This window comes from Pyrus communis, unplaced genomic scaffold (genome assembly GCF_963583255.1).
Source record: "Pyrus communis unplaced genomic scaffold, drPyrComm1.1 SCAFFOLD_22, whole genome shotgun sequence".
Taxonomy (NCBI): domain Eukaryota; kingdom Viridiplantae; phylum Streptophyta; class Magnoliopsida; order Rosales; family Rosaceae; genus Pyrus; species Pyrus communis.
Window position 1 is genome coordinate 158,675 of NW_026908893.1, and position 12,907 is coordinate 171,581.

Consider the following 12,907-nt stretch of genomic DNA (forward strand, 5'->3'; position numbering starts at 1 on the left):
TTAGGTCTTTTATCATTGAAGAAACAAAACCAGGTCACATGATTCATTTTGCCACAGATTTGACAGCCAAGCCTTTCGGAAGTCTTTGCACCACAGAATGGAGCAGTGTGACCATGAATGGTACATAACTGACAAATGGGAAGCATATAGGTAGAAGACGACCCCACTGAAGGAAGTGGAGAGGAACCAAGAATTCCTGATGTAGAGGTAGGTGCCTGAGTAGAGTATACTGATCTGGGATTGAAGAATCTGTGCCCCTGATATTTTCCTTTACCCTTATATTTATTCCCATTGTAAACTTTGTAACCACCAGAGGTAAATGAGGATGGACCAGGAGTATGACCAAATGTCTGTGAGGATGACACATTTTTAGGCTGAGAATTAGCCACCATAACAGTCATAAGAGAAGTATTCGAATGATTCTCAACAATGATTTCTTCAGCAAGTAACTGTGCCCTAAAGTCTTTTAGGGTAATGACACTTTCACGACCTCGAATCACACAGCGAAAGGTATTGTATTCAGAAGGCAAGCCGTTAAGAGCAAGTATGACAATATCCTCATCTTGAAAGAACACCCTAGCAGCTGACAAATAATCCCTAGCTTCTTTAATTCGTTGCAGGTAAACTGAAATGGAGTCAGACCCCTTTTTGATTGTCTGCAAATTCGACTTCATCTGAAAGATACTGGTTTTGGATACAGTGGAGAATTGTTCCTTTAAACGAGTCCAAAGATCTCTCGAACTTTGACTCCCAATAGCACAGGACATAGCCACAGGGGATAAAGTCGTAGTAATCAATTGCATTATAGCCCTATCATGCATTCTCCAAATCAAAACAGCATCATTCTCAATAGACATAGAAGAAGTAATACCAGATTCACCAGTTTGTGAGGGACAGGAGTTCGAGCCGTCCACAAATCCCATAAGCCCATTGCTTTCCAGTAAGAGTTGCATCTGAAAATGCCAATTAAGATAATTGGAGTCATCAAGCTTGACGTTAACAGAGATCGAAATCGACGAAATAAGGTTCGTAACCGGAGATTGAAGCAACTGTAGCTGAGACGCAGTCACCATGATTCACACTAGATTGCAGATTCTTGAAACACAATCCCAATGTCAGTCAGAAATTTTCACAAACACGTAATGTGCAAAGATCACAGACGACAAATCAAACCAGAAACTGATCCAGAAACTAAACCAGTAATCAATCGCAAGGAATAAGCACCAAGAAAACCCTAAAGCAAAAACAGAGAAGATGAGTCCGAGCAGAAAAAGAAACCGAGAACACCAAAGAGAAAGAAGCGGAAGCAGAAGCAAGGAGGATCGAAAATCACGCGGTAGCAACAATGGCGAGTGATACCATGTTAACCTTCATGAATTGAAGTATATATATCTGTCTATATTTCTTCTATAATATGCAAGAACTAGAGAGAGAGATTAGAGAGAGATTAGAGAAGAGGAGAAGATATTATTTCTGTAAAGTATTCTTACACACTAAGTAATCCAACAATATTGCCTTATATAGGCAGTTACACATCTAGTTACTAACACCAAGATTGTGACAAGTGTCACAATCATGAACCATTGACTATATATTCTAACAGCGGCAACTGTGAAAATGGTATGCGGTGGCGGTGTGTGGTGGTAGTGGCCACTCATTATTTAGTTGTTTTGTATTTTTTTTTTGTAAGCTCTTACTCATGAAAATTTGGAAATGACAATTATTTACATCGAATTTAAACTTGGGAATTGAAGGTGCCAAATTCCAAGATTATTTTCACGCATAAATTTTAAATTTCTATGTTTATAAATCTAAACAAGGAAATTTGAGAAATCTATTAATTTTTTTTTTTTTTTGGATTAACAAACTTATCAAAAGTTAGTTGCCAATAAATGGAACATTTTTTTTTTTTTTTGGAAATACTAATTAAACACACTTTTTTTTTTCCTTCTACATATCCCTTCTTAATCTAGTTTGTTTGGTTTATTCAATTCAATGTATTAGTTTTTTTCCTTCTCTATCCTCAATACCGGTTTGGATACATTATGATAGACAATTGAATGATCCAAACTTAGCAAAGTACGAGTTGATGTGCAGTATCTTGACGTTCTAGTTACCAATTCAAAGTATAACACTTTGTTTGGATTAGAAAATTTAAGATTATTAAGGAATTTTAAAACGACGGAAATTGAAATGATAAAATTTTGTTGTCTAGAATTTGTGAATTTTCTTGTTTGGCCAACCTAAAAAAATAATGGAATTTGAATACGTACTTTGATATTTTTAAACTCTCACTCATAAAAATTTAGAAATGATACATATTTACATGGAATTTAAACTTGGGAATTGAGGGTCCCAAATTCTAAGTTTTTTTCCACGTGGAAATTCTAAATTTTAAATTTATATGTTTATGAATCCAAATAAGAAAATTGGTGTATGTCAATTTATAAATTCTGACTTTTATCAAAATTTCAAGTTCAATTGATGTAAGGTTAAACTTTATGTTCCTTCAGCTTTGAGGTTTTTGTCCTACTTTTTGGTGTTTACAAATGTTTAAAAGGAACTAATATTCGCACACCTTTTTTCTTCTCCCGCACAATCCTGTTTACTTAAATAAACAAAAATGTGTAGAAGAAAAAAAGATGTGCACAAAAATGTTAATGATAGGATTTTTAGTACCTGCGTACTTACAAGAATACAAGGTAATTGTAGTATAATCACTCATCCAAGGTTGTCACATCCCGCCCCCGGCCCCCACCACATTCCGGGCTCGACTCCATCGTAGCACGATATTGTCCGTTTTGAGCCTCGACCATGCCCTCACAGTTTTGTTTCTGGGAACTCACACGAGAACTTCCCAGTGGGTCACCTATCTTGGGAATGCTCTGGCCTCGTACTCGCTTAACTTCGGAGTTCCTACGGAACCCGAAGCCAATGAGTTCTTAAAAGGCATTGTGCTAGGTAGAGATGAGAATATACATATAAGGTTTATAGGATCCACTCCCCTAGGTGATGTGGGATGTTACAATCCACCCCCTTAGGGTCTGACGTCCTCGTCGGCACACTTCTGGCCATGGATTGGTTCTGATACCAAATTGTCACATCCCGCCTTGGGCCCCCACCACATCCTGGGTTCGACTCCACTGTAGCACGATATTGTTCGCTTTGGGCCCCGACCACGACCTTACGGTTTTGTTTCTAGGAACTTAAACGATAACTTCCCAGTGGGTCACCCATCCTGGGAATGCTCTATCCCCGTACTCGCTTAACTTCGGAGTTCCTACGGAACCCGAAGTCAATGAGCTCTCAAAAGGCCTCGTGCTAGGTAGAGATAAGAATAAACATATAAGGCTTATAGGATCCATTTTCCTGGATGATGTGGGATGTTACAAGGTTGTTGTCTCCAAAGATTGTTTGACTAATTCGTAAATAAATCAACTCTTAATTAACTATTAAAATAGATTTTTATCAAAGATTTGAGATTTTTAAATTTAAAATGATTAAATTAACAATAAAAGAAATCTAAAAGTTTGGAAATAATAGCAGCAACGAAGAAAAACGTTTTTAAATTAAAATCAATTTAAAGAAAAACTAGGGCTTAGCCCTCACCGTTACAATCATATGCAATTATACTAGTTACTTATGAATTTCCACATACATGCCTTGAAGGTTAGGTTTTCCTAATGCATATTTTTCTCATGATGTTCAAGCGAAAACATATATCCTACATTCAACCCGTCTGTGATGTTCAGATCAAATATAAACATGCAAGACTCATTAAGCTTTGTGAAAACCTTTTAAAAAACCATGCAACCCTTAAAAGTGTGATGTTCGCCTTAAGTGAACTTACAATTATTAATCACAAGAAGCCATCCTCAATTTCAGGGGTGATGTTCCAACATAAATTTTATCAAATTACTTGTCTAACTATCCTAATGGTGATCAATCATTAAAATATATAGATAGTTTTAATCACGGTGATTAATAATTCAAAGCAAGCATGCATCAATTCATAAGCAAATTAATAAAATCAAATATTCATGTTAAGGCTCATGGCCTAACCCTAGCAAAAGGAATTAGTTATGCATACTCATAATAAAAAATAAAAAAAATATCATTAACTAGAAAAAGAATGAAAACACCTTGTAGGTAAAAAGTCTAAAATTCTCCAAAGCTTGCTAAATTCTCTCAATGTTGCGTTCGTTCCCCTAATGGCTAAAAAGCCTTATTTATACTACTCCCAATTAAAACCCTCATAGAAAAAGGTCTTAGAATAAGACTAGGGAACCAAATAAATTGAAATAAAATAAGAAACATAATCCTAAATTGACTTGGTAAATTCGTCCAAAAATCTGCACAGCAACGTTTTGGACCCATAACAGCTCCAAAACTGGCCCAAAATAACTGGATTTAAAGCTTGGACTATTCTGAACACTTCTCCAGAAGGCCACGAACTCATCCGAGGTCATCTTGAACTCCAAAAAATGCATCAAAACCCAAAAACGTCACTTTTCAGCAACGCGCACTGATTCTTTAATAAATCGCCAGAAAATAACCGTTTGGTAGAAAAATCCCAAATTGTGAAATGAACAAGCCAAGAGACATAAGAACGTCCTCCAATTTGAATCACTCCAAAATTATTCCGTTTGATCATGTTTTGCACCAGAGAAAATCGAATATCCTATGTTGAAAATATAATAACAAAATATCAAAATTCTACAAAAATAATGACCAAATTATACTAAGAATAGGGTAAAATATATAATATAATATTGATTCATCAGTTAATATAACCATACACAATCAAACTGGAATACTTTTCTCGGTGGTCTATCGAATTCGGCATTCTTGTTATATTGACTACAATTTTTCATCAGCATTGGCTGAGTTTGCACAAACTAAATTTATTTTTAGGGTTTTTATTACAAATGATCCCTGAAATTGACCCTCACCATCAAGATGGTCCCTGAAAATGAAAATCAATTAATGTAGTATTTGAAAATAGGTGTCGCAAATCAATGTGGTTATTCTGTTACAATTCTGTTAAAAATCCTGTTAAGTGCTAATGTGGCACATAAATGGGTCCCATAAGTCTTATTTCTCACAAATGGTCATGAAATTGACCCGTGACATCAAAATGGTCCCTAAAATTGACATGCGACATCAAAATGGTCCCTGAAAGAAATTGAAAATCAATCAATGTAGTCCTGCAAGTAAGTGTCCCAAATCAATGTAGTAATTCCGTCACAATTCTATCAAAAATTCTGTTATGTGCTGATGTGACACAAATGGATCACACAAATCTAATTAAATTTAAAAAAAATTACAAAATAAGTTTAATAATTTAGTAGTTAATTAGAAGTTGTGAACCCAAAAATCTAGTCCTATAATCACCTTCGATCCTAATCCACATTCCTCTACCTCCTTCGCTGTTTATTCTCTAAAAAAATCTCAATACATCCACCTTTACACACTTCGACACAATTCACCTGGATCGAAATCACCTTTGGTGACGACATGGTTGATTGGAAACGACTTCTGAAATATCAACGTTAACATTTAGACGATCAACATTCTCACAACCTTAATCTTGGAGAGCTTGTTCAGCGCTTCCCTGGTGGTCTAGTGACTCAAAGAACGGCGAGGTCTGCCTTGAGATAATGAGGTTATAACCGAGGTGCGTATTTTGTTGATTGGAAACTAGTTCCAAACCCCTCTTAGGCTTTGATTAAGCCTTGTGCCTTTGAAAATTTATGGAAGGGATCTCTCTTCGGAGTATATCCTAGTATAAGATAAAAAAAATTTCATTGTGTAGAATTGTGGCAGAAGGACTATATTGAATTTACAAAACAAAAAATTTTACAAAATTATGGCAGAATGATCATATTAATTTGTGACTCCTATTTTTAAGGACTACATCCATCGATTTTCAATTTTAGGAACCATCTTTATGATGTGAGTCAATTTCAAGGACCATCTTGATGATGTAAGTCAATTTTAGGAAACATTTATGATAAATACCCTTAGATCTTGTGAGGCTCATTTATGTTCTACATCAGCACTTAACGAAATTTTTAACAGGATTGTGATAGAAGGACCACATTGATTTGCAACACCTATTTTAAGGGATTACATTGATTGATTTTCAATTTCAGAGACCATCTTGACGATGAGGGTCAATTTCAGAGACAATTTGTGATAAAAACTCTTATTTTTATTATGTACTTGGCTACCAAGTCATAAAAAGGTAGCAAATTGTAAGATTTTTGCTAATAATTCTGCTTGATTACATCGGAGTTTCAGAAAATGATATGATTAGAAAACACTTTTGAAACCTATTATGCATGAACATAACAAAACAGAATCTCATCCTTGTATACCTATATGCCACAACATTTATTTGGTAGGTCATAACTCATCGAGTCTACAACCGCTCTGATTTTCATGCTGAATCAGTGGATGACAGGCTTGAGGGGATAAGCTCTCATCTTCGACCACTCAACAGTAGAATCAAGATCTGCATCTAATTCCCCAACAATGCTTCTGCAACAATTGGAAGATACTGATAACTTACAAGGGAAGTACATACATATATTTGTAGAAACTCTTTCCAAATTACTTCCCTCAACCCATTGGAAACTATCATAAATAGAATAAAAGTTTTTGACACTTACATGTTGTCACCTCTGATTATATATAACCCCAACACGAGTTGCTGAACACCCTCCTGTCAGTCAGAAATACAAGAATTTTTTTTGGGTCAAGTTGATGATTCCATAGCAAACCCGAAAACTGACTGGGAAAGACAGATAAGTAGGAAAAAAGTTGTGCCACCAATTAAGAAATACAAGTTAACCCAGTGCCAGTGGGACAATAAAACGAATGTATGCTTTGTATGTGCTGATTTGGAAACCATATGTAAACCCGAATTAGCATGATATGTAGCAGTAGAGATGAAACACAGAAGTATTATTCAACACTTAAGATCCTCAATGTCATGAGGAAAACAACAAATGCTCAAAATTGTGAAAAATCAGAAATACTTCCGCCTGCCAGAATGTAGATTCCACATCCCTTTCCTTCTGTCCAATTACAAAAAAGAGTAAACAAAGATGACGCTAGAAAGGGGAAGCTTGTAACAGTGAAGATGCAAACCTTTGTAGAGAAAACACGTTCATGAGATTCATCGAGAATGATATTAGTAGACTGGTCAAAGCCTTTCAAGACTCCCTGAAATAAAAACAAAAAAATTGTTCACAAAAAACCGATTCGATTAATAAGATGTAAAAGGTACATTTGAATTTTGGTAAGGCGCAGAAGGTGCATTTTCGTGTTAGTGTGTAATATACCACAATATTCCGTCCATCATTTGTGATAACTGAAATTGTTTCTGCACATAGAAATGTTGTTAAAGAGAGAAACTTGAACTGCTCACAGCATATATACTGCATTAATGGTGCACAAACTTGGGCTATAGGATAGAAGGATTAACTATATTCATGCATAAGAATCAAAAGCATCGATATTTGAAAAACAATAAAGGAGAGTGAAGGATTTCATACGATCAACGAGTGACTCAAGACCAGGGCCACTCGACATATTTCTGAGTTTTCTGTGCAAGACTTGTAATGAACAAGTTTAACTGCAAGAGAGAGAAATTTCAGAATCAGTAACACCCATCTATGGGAAACAAAATCCATAAAAAACACCAAGAAATTTTTAAAGTTGGAGCCAGGACACATTCATTGTAGCCTTATAAGGGTAAAGGTAATAAAGGGTATATTAGTGTTATAGATAATCCCAAAGATCAAACCTGACACCTCCAATCCCAACCAGTCTTTACCAAGACATAATCTTTCATTTTTTCAATAACAAAAAACCGTAATTAACATACAATACAAAACCAGTCACCACATCACAGCAATTGAGTTGAGTGTGCCGTTGTAAAAAAACAAAATCTTTCTTTCAATAGCAAAAGCCGTAAACCCTATACACAACAAAACTAAACTTTTCCTGATTTCAAGTTAATGCTTTCCGAAAACTAAAGCATAAGCTTGTCCCTCCTAGACACCGACAATTCTCAAAATCACCATTCCTATCAGTAAATAATGAACCTGTAAAACACCCCGAAGCGCTGAAGTGTTAAGCCTTCGGAATTTCGCTTGAAAAACAAATAAATAAAATTGATACCAATTATTACAGTCGCAACCCCTAGTAGTAATACATGTTCAAGCTTGAATCACAAAGGCCAAAATACTGCAATAACTTTTATCCGAAAGAAGACATACCTTTGAACAGCAAAGATTAAACTGACTGATATTGCTGATGTCGGATAGAAGAGGGAAAGTTGAAAGAAAATTGAAGAACCAAAAAACCTAAAAGCTTAAATACCTGGGGTTGGTTAGGATCACACTTTGTGTTACTGGGCCTGGAAGGCTGGGGTGGGCCTTTGGACTCCTAACTTTAATGTCACTATGTAAGAAAACCCGGCAAGGCCATTTGGACCTGGTAGTGGTACGGGCTTAAATAAATATTGATGATGTCCTCTATTTAAAATATTTTTTGTAGATCAATTTGATCAGATGTGGCAGTTGATGGATGGTGTTATTAAAAGGAAAACTAATGAAAATAACTTGAAAACTTTGAGTTTTAACGATAAAGACAAAATAAAGGATAAAGTAAATAGTACCATGATTAAATTTTTAGTGTAAAAATATGGTTTTTCGTTAAAATGAACAGTATCAGAAGTTTTTTGTTAAAATTCTCATTATTAAATCACTGATGAAAAGGTTCAACCATGGCACATGATGTAATTAACAAAATATAATTTAAATAAATAGTATCTTTAGCATTTTTACCAAGTAAATAACAACAAAGAGCTTACCGGCAAAAGTGAAAAGTTACCCACCTTCTCCCTCCTTGGTAACAATAACTGAATAATTAAGTTAATACATATTCTTATTCCGACCATAATGTAGTATGAACTATGAAGTGTGACAAAAAGAAAGATATGAACTATGAAGTTACATGTAAATTTAACTGAGTTGAAGCTGTTCATGGTATGACAACAACATAAATTTTTCGTATGTCCAGAATAGGTGACAGTACATCACATATCAGTATAAATTTTTCAAGTGTCTCTTCAATTGTATAATAATATGTGGTGTATTGGATTATGTTCCAAATATATTGTAAAATCCCTCACAATAACAGTATTGACAGGGACCCACCGACAGCGTAACCTATTACCGAGATGAGCTGGAATAAGAATCTTGACAACATGTGAAGTTAATATATTGTTGGTGCAACTGCGTTGCATCACTTCCCACGGCCTTTGACATTCCCTTGCTACTAACGATGTTAATATAATATACCGGTATATTTGTCGATTTATCTTCTGAACTTGTATGGAGCTGATAATTTATTCGTCAAATTTTAATTTTAACTGATTACTTTCTTGAATTTTTATAATTAGCCAATTTCTCCATTGAACTATAATTTTAGCCGATTATCCCCTTAAATTTTTGTAAATAACCAATTTCCCCTATTATTAGATTTTAATAAATTTCATCCAATTTTCCATCCATCTTTATCATGGAAACAACACATAACAATTGTATAAGGGCAAAAATGATGAAAAATTGAATGAATTTTTCTTAAAATCTAACGCCAGGGGAGAAATTGGTTATTTATAAAAGTTCAAGGGGGTAATTAGCTAAAATTCAAGTTCAAGAGGTAAATTGGCTAATTAAAAAAGTTTAAAAGAGTAATCGGCTAAAATGAAAGTTCAAGAAAAAAAGTGACATTTGCATACAAATTTAGAGGTAAATCAACAAATACCTCATAATATACGTTTCATTGCATATTGTAATCTCATATATGGATCTTTGCCTACAATTAAACTTGGGAAAATGGGATATATATATTGTTGGTGCAACTGCAGTGCATTACTTCCCACGGCCTTTGACATTCCCTTGCTCCTCGAGATGTTAATATAATATACCTTTCATTGCATACTGTGTCTCATATATGGGTCTTTGCCTACAATTAAACTTGGGAAAATGGGGGCTAATGGTTCACAAACTAGTCTAACATTAGCTGTCGCGTTGTTTATATAATGGATATCTTTGCAACCCATGCCTTGCCCTCTTCGTCAAACAATCATAAAAATTAATAAAATAACGAGGATATGACGTCCAAGCAGGCTAGACACAACCTGCTTGACATGATTATGTCTTATTTTCTCGATCGCCATTAATCAATCCCATGATCCATCTTCTTCATCGTCCTCCTAGTCGTCGTGATGAATCTGCGTAAAACTAAAAGCGCACTAATTGTTATTGTGATGCTGATTTTATACAGAGAGAATCCATTAACATCAGCCGTGAATTTTGTTACATCTTCTTCAGAAGTTGATGAATACTACCCAGAAGAAAGAGACGCGCTGTTGAAGCTGAGAGATTCCGTAAGCTCGAACTCCAATTTACATGGGAACTGGAGCGGTCCGCCGTGCATCAACAACAGCAGCAGATGGGCTGGTATTGCTTGTTCAAATGGGCACGTTGTTCACATTGCCCTCCAAGGAATCCAGCTGGCAGGTTCCCTTCCACCCGCATTTCTACATAACATAACTTTGTTGAGCAAACTTACCCTTTCAAACAATACTCTCTCCGGCCCTCTTCCAAATCTCTCAAATCTGGTTTACTTGGAAGATGTGCTTCTGTCTTACAATTACTTCTGGGGTTCAATTCCCTTGGAGTATACCGAATTGCCTAACCTCAGAGTGCTTGAATTGCAAGACAACTTTTTGGATGGCAAAATTCCACCTTTTGGCCAGCCCACGCTGAGAGGATTCAATGTTTCTTATAATCATCTCGTGGGTCCAATTCCTCAAACGGGTGTGCTGCAAAAATTCCCAATAAGCTCCTACTCTCATAACTCAAATCTTTGTGGAATTCCTTTGGAGACACCATGTCCACTAGTTCCACCTCCATCTCCATCTCCGGCCGTCATTGCGCCATCTCCTTCCTCAAATATTATTCCACCCAAGAACAAGAACAATCTCCAAGTGTGGAGTGTTGCTTTGATTGCCACTGCAGCTGCGCTCGTTCCATTTATCGTCATATTTGTTTTCTTATGTTATTGCGGGAAGATGCAAACAAAAGAAGCGGCAAAGGAGGAACAGACAGGTATATATGTACCACTTAACCAACACCTTATAATGTTCTGTGATAATACCCTTTATGTGTGTGTGAGTGTATATATAACGATTATTGGTATCGAATGCACATTAGTTGATGAAAACCTTAATGAAATGGAATTTATCACATGAAACTGAACTGATGAACTGCTTTTCACAACTATAAATATATATATATATATATATATGTATGTATGTATGTATGTATGTATGTATGTATATATAGTACTAGTAGCTCTGCATTAATTTAAATTTTTTTGTCTTTTGTCCCGAGCAATAGGAGATGGTTCGTCAGGGTGGGTAGAAAAGAAAATGCCAGATTTGGAGAGGTTGGGGGATCCTGAAAAGAGGGTTGAGTTAGATTTTTTAGACAAGGAGATGCCAGCAGCTTTTGACCTGGATGATTTACTAAGGGCATCTGCACAAGTGTTAGGCAAGGGGAAACTTGGCTCTACATACAAAGTAGCACTGGAATCGGGTCTTGTTGTCATCGTGAAGAGACTTAAAAACATGAATGAGTTGAGCAAAAAGGAATTTACCCAGCAGATGCAATTGCTAGGAAATCTGAGGCATGAAAACCTTGTACAGATTCTCTCTTTTTACTATTCCAAGGAGGAGAAGCTGGTCATCTCTAAGTTCGTCTCTGGCGGCCGCACTTTGTTTCAACTCTTACATGGTCAGTTATTAACTTTTTATTCTTTCCCATGAAAATCACAATTAATTAAGCATCATCTGGTTGCTTATAATTATAACTTAATTGTGAAACTGAGTTATGTTAACTTGATTCATGCATGCACGTGTGTGTCTATATATATATATATATATATAATTGCTAGAGGACAGAGGAGTAGGAAGAGTACCTTTGGATTGGGCAACAAGACTGTCGATAATCAAAGACATAGCACAGGGCCTCACATTCCTTCACCAATCCTTGCCTTCCCAAAAGGTCCCTCATGCCAACCTCAATTCGTCTAATGTACTCGTCATCCAACGAAGAAACAGCCAAATCTACGATTTGAAGCTTACAGATTTCGGATTCTTACCACTCCTGCCCTCGCGAAAGTCCTCCGAGGATTTAGCCATCAGCAAGTCACCAGAGTTTGCTCAAGGGAAGAAGTTGTCTCAGAAAGCCGATGTCTATTGCTTTGGTATAATCCTACTGGAGGTTGTTACTGGCAGGATCCCGGGTGAAGTTTCTCCGGGAAATGATGAAACCTTCGATGATCTTTCCGATTGGGTTAGAATGGTGGTGAACAATGATTGGTCTACTGATATTCTGGATGTAGAGATACTGGCGGCAAAGGATGACCACGATGACATGTTGAAGCTGACACAGATTGCGCTAGACTGTACAGACATGACACCAGAGAAGAGGCCTAAGATGGTTCAAGTATTGAAGAGAATACAAGAGATTAATTCACTCAAGATCCAAGAAATGACATGCAGAGAATAATGAATGTATTATTTGATTTTCATAGCTATTACTATTCCAATCTTAATGATTTTGAAAGAGTTATGCTCTGCTGCATCAAGTGTGTTCCATCCAAATGTGTAACAACTATAACAAACCACAACATAAATGAATCGAGTCCTGTACACTACACTAGCTCATTAAGGCGGGAAAGCTTGAGCTTTTCGATTATTTATTCGTACCTTTAATGGTTTCAATTCTAGCAATTACACAGCCTATTTCTTTTTCAAATGAAT

At 36.0% G+C, this 12,907-nt stretch overlaps 2 protein-coding genes across 2 annotated transcripts; one reads left to right on the top strand and one right to left on the bottom strand.

Moving 5' to 3' along the window:
* Positions 1 to 6,176: 6,176 nt before the first annotated feature.
* On the bottom strand, positions 6,177 to 8,372 carry LOC137724317 (sm-like protein LSM8). Its single transcript, XM_068463060.1, has 6 exons — positions 8,289 to 8,372; positions 7,563 to 7,642; positions 7,350 to 7,390; positions 7,156 to 7,230; positions 6,675 to 6,727; positions 6,177 to 6,543 (listed from the first exon to the last, which is right to left on the bottom strand). Exons 2-6 carry the CDS (start codon positions 7,597 to 7,599, stop codon positions 6,453 to 6,455), a joined length of 297 nt encoding a protein of 98 aa, XP_068319161.1. The 5' UTR covers positions 7,600 to 7,642; positions 8,289 to 8,372; the 3' UTR covers positions 6,177 to 6,452.
* Positions 8,373 to 10,303: 1,931 nt separating this feature from the next.
* Positions 10,304 to 12,653, top strand: LOC137724308 (probable leucine-rich repeat receptor-like protein kinase At1g68400). Its single transcript, XM_068463049.1, has 3 exons — positions 10,304 to 11,189; positions 11,481 to 11,876; positions 12,037 to 12,653. The coding sequence occupies exons 1-3, from the start codon at positions 10,304 to 10,306 to the stop codon at positions 12,651 to 12,653; spliced, it is 1,899 nt and encodes a 632-aa protein (XP_068319150.1).
* The last annotated feature ends 254 nt before the right edge of the window (positions 12,654 to 12,907 follow it).

Excerpts from the sequence above, each read along its gene's own strand:
- LOC137724317 (XM_068463060.1), bottom strand. The coding sequence starts at position 7,599 with ATGTCGAGTGGCCCTGGTCTTGAGTCACTCGTTGATC. Across the intron at positions 7,391-7,562 it reads TCTTGAGTCACTCGTTGATC|AAACAATTTCAGTTATCACA; the intron begins GTATGAAATCCT and ends TTCTATGTGCAG. Across the intron at positions 6,544-6,674 it reads ATAATCAGAGGTGACAACAT|AAGCATTGTTGGGGAATTAG; the intron begins GTAAGTGTCAAA and ends CAATTGTTGCAG.
- LOC137724308 (XM_068463049.1), top strand. The coding sequence starts at position 10,304 with ATGAATCTGCGTAAAACTAAAAGCGCACTAATTGTTATTGTGATGCTG. Across the intron at positions 11,190-11,480 it reads GGCAAAGGAGGAACAGACAG|GAGATGGTTCGTCAGGGTGG; the intron begins GTATATATGTAC and ends CCCGAGCAATAG. Across the intron at positions 11,877-12,036 it reads TTTGTTTCAACTCTTACATG|AGGACAGAGGAGTAGGAAGA; the intron begins GTCAGTTATTAA and ends TATAATTGCTAG.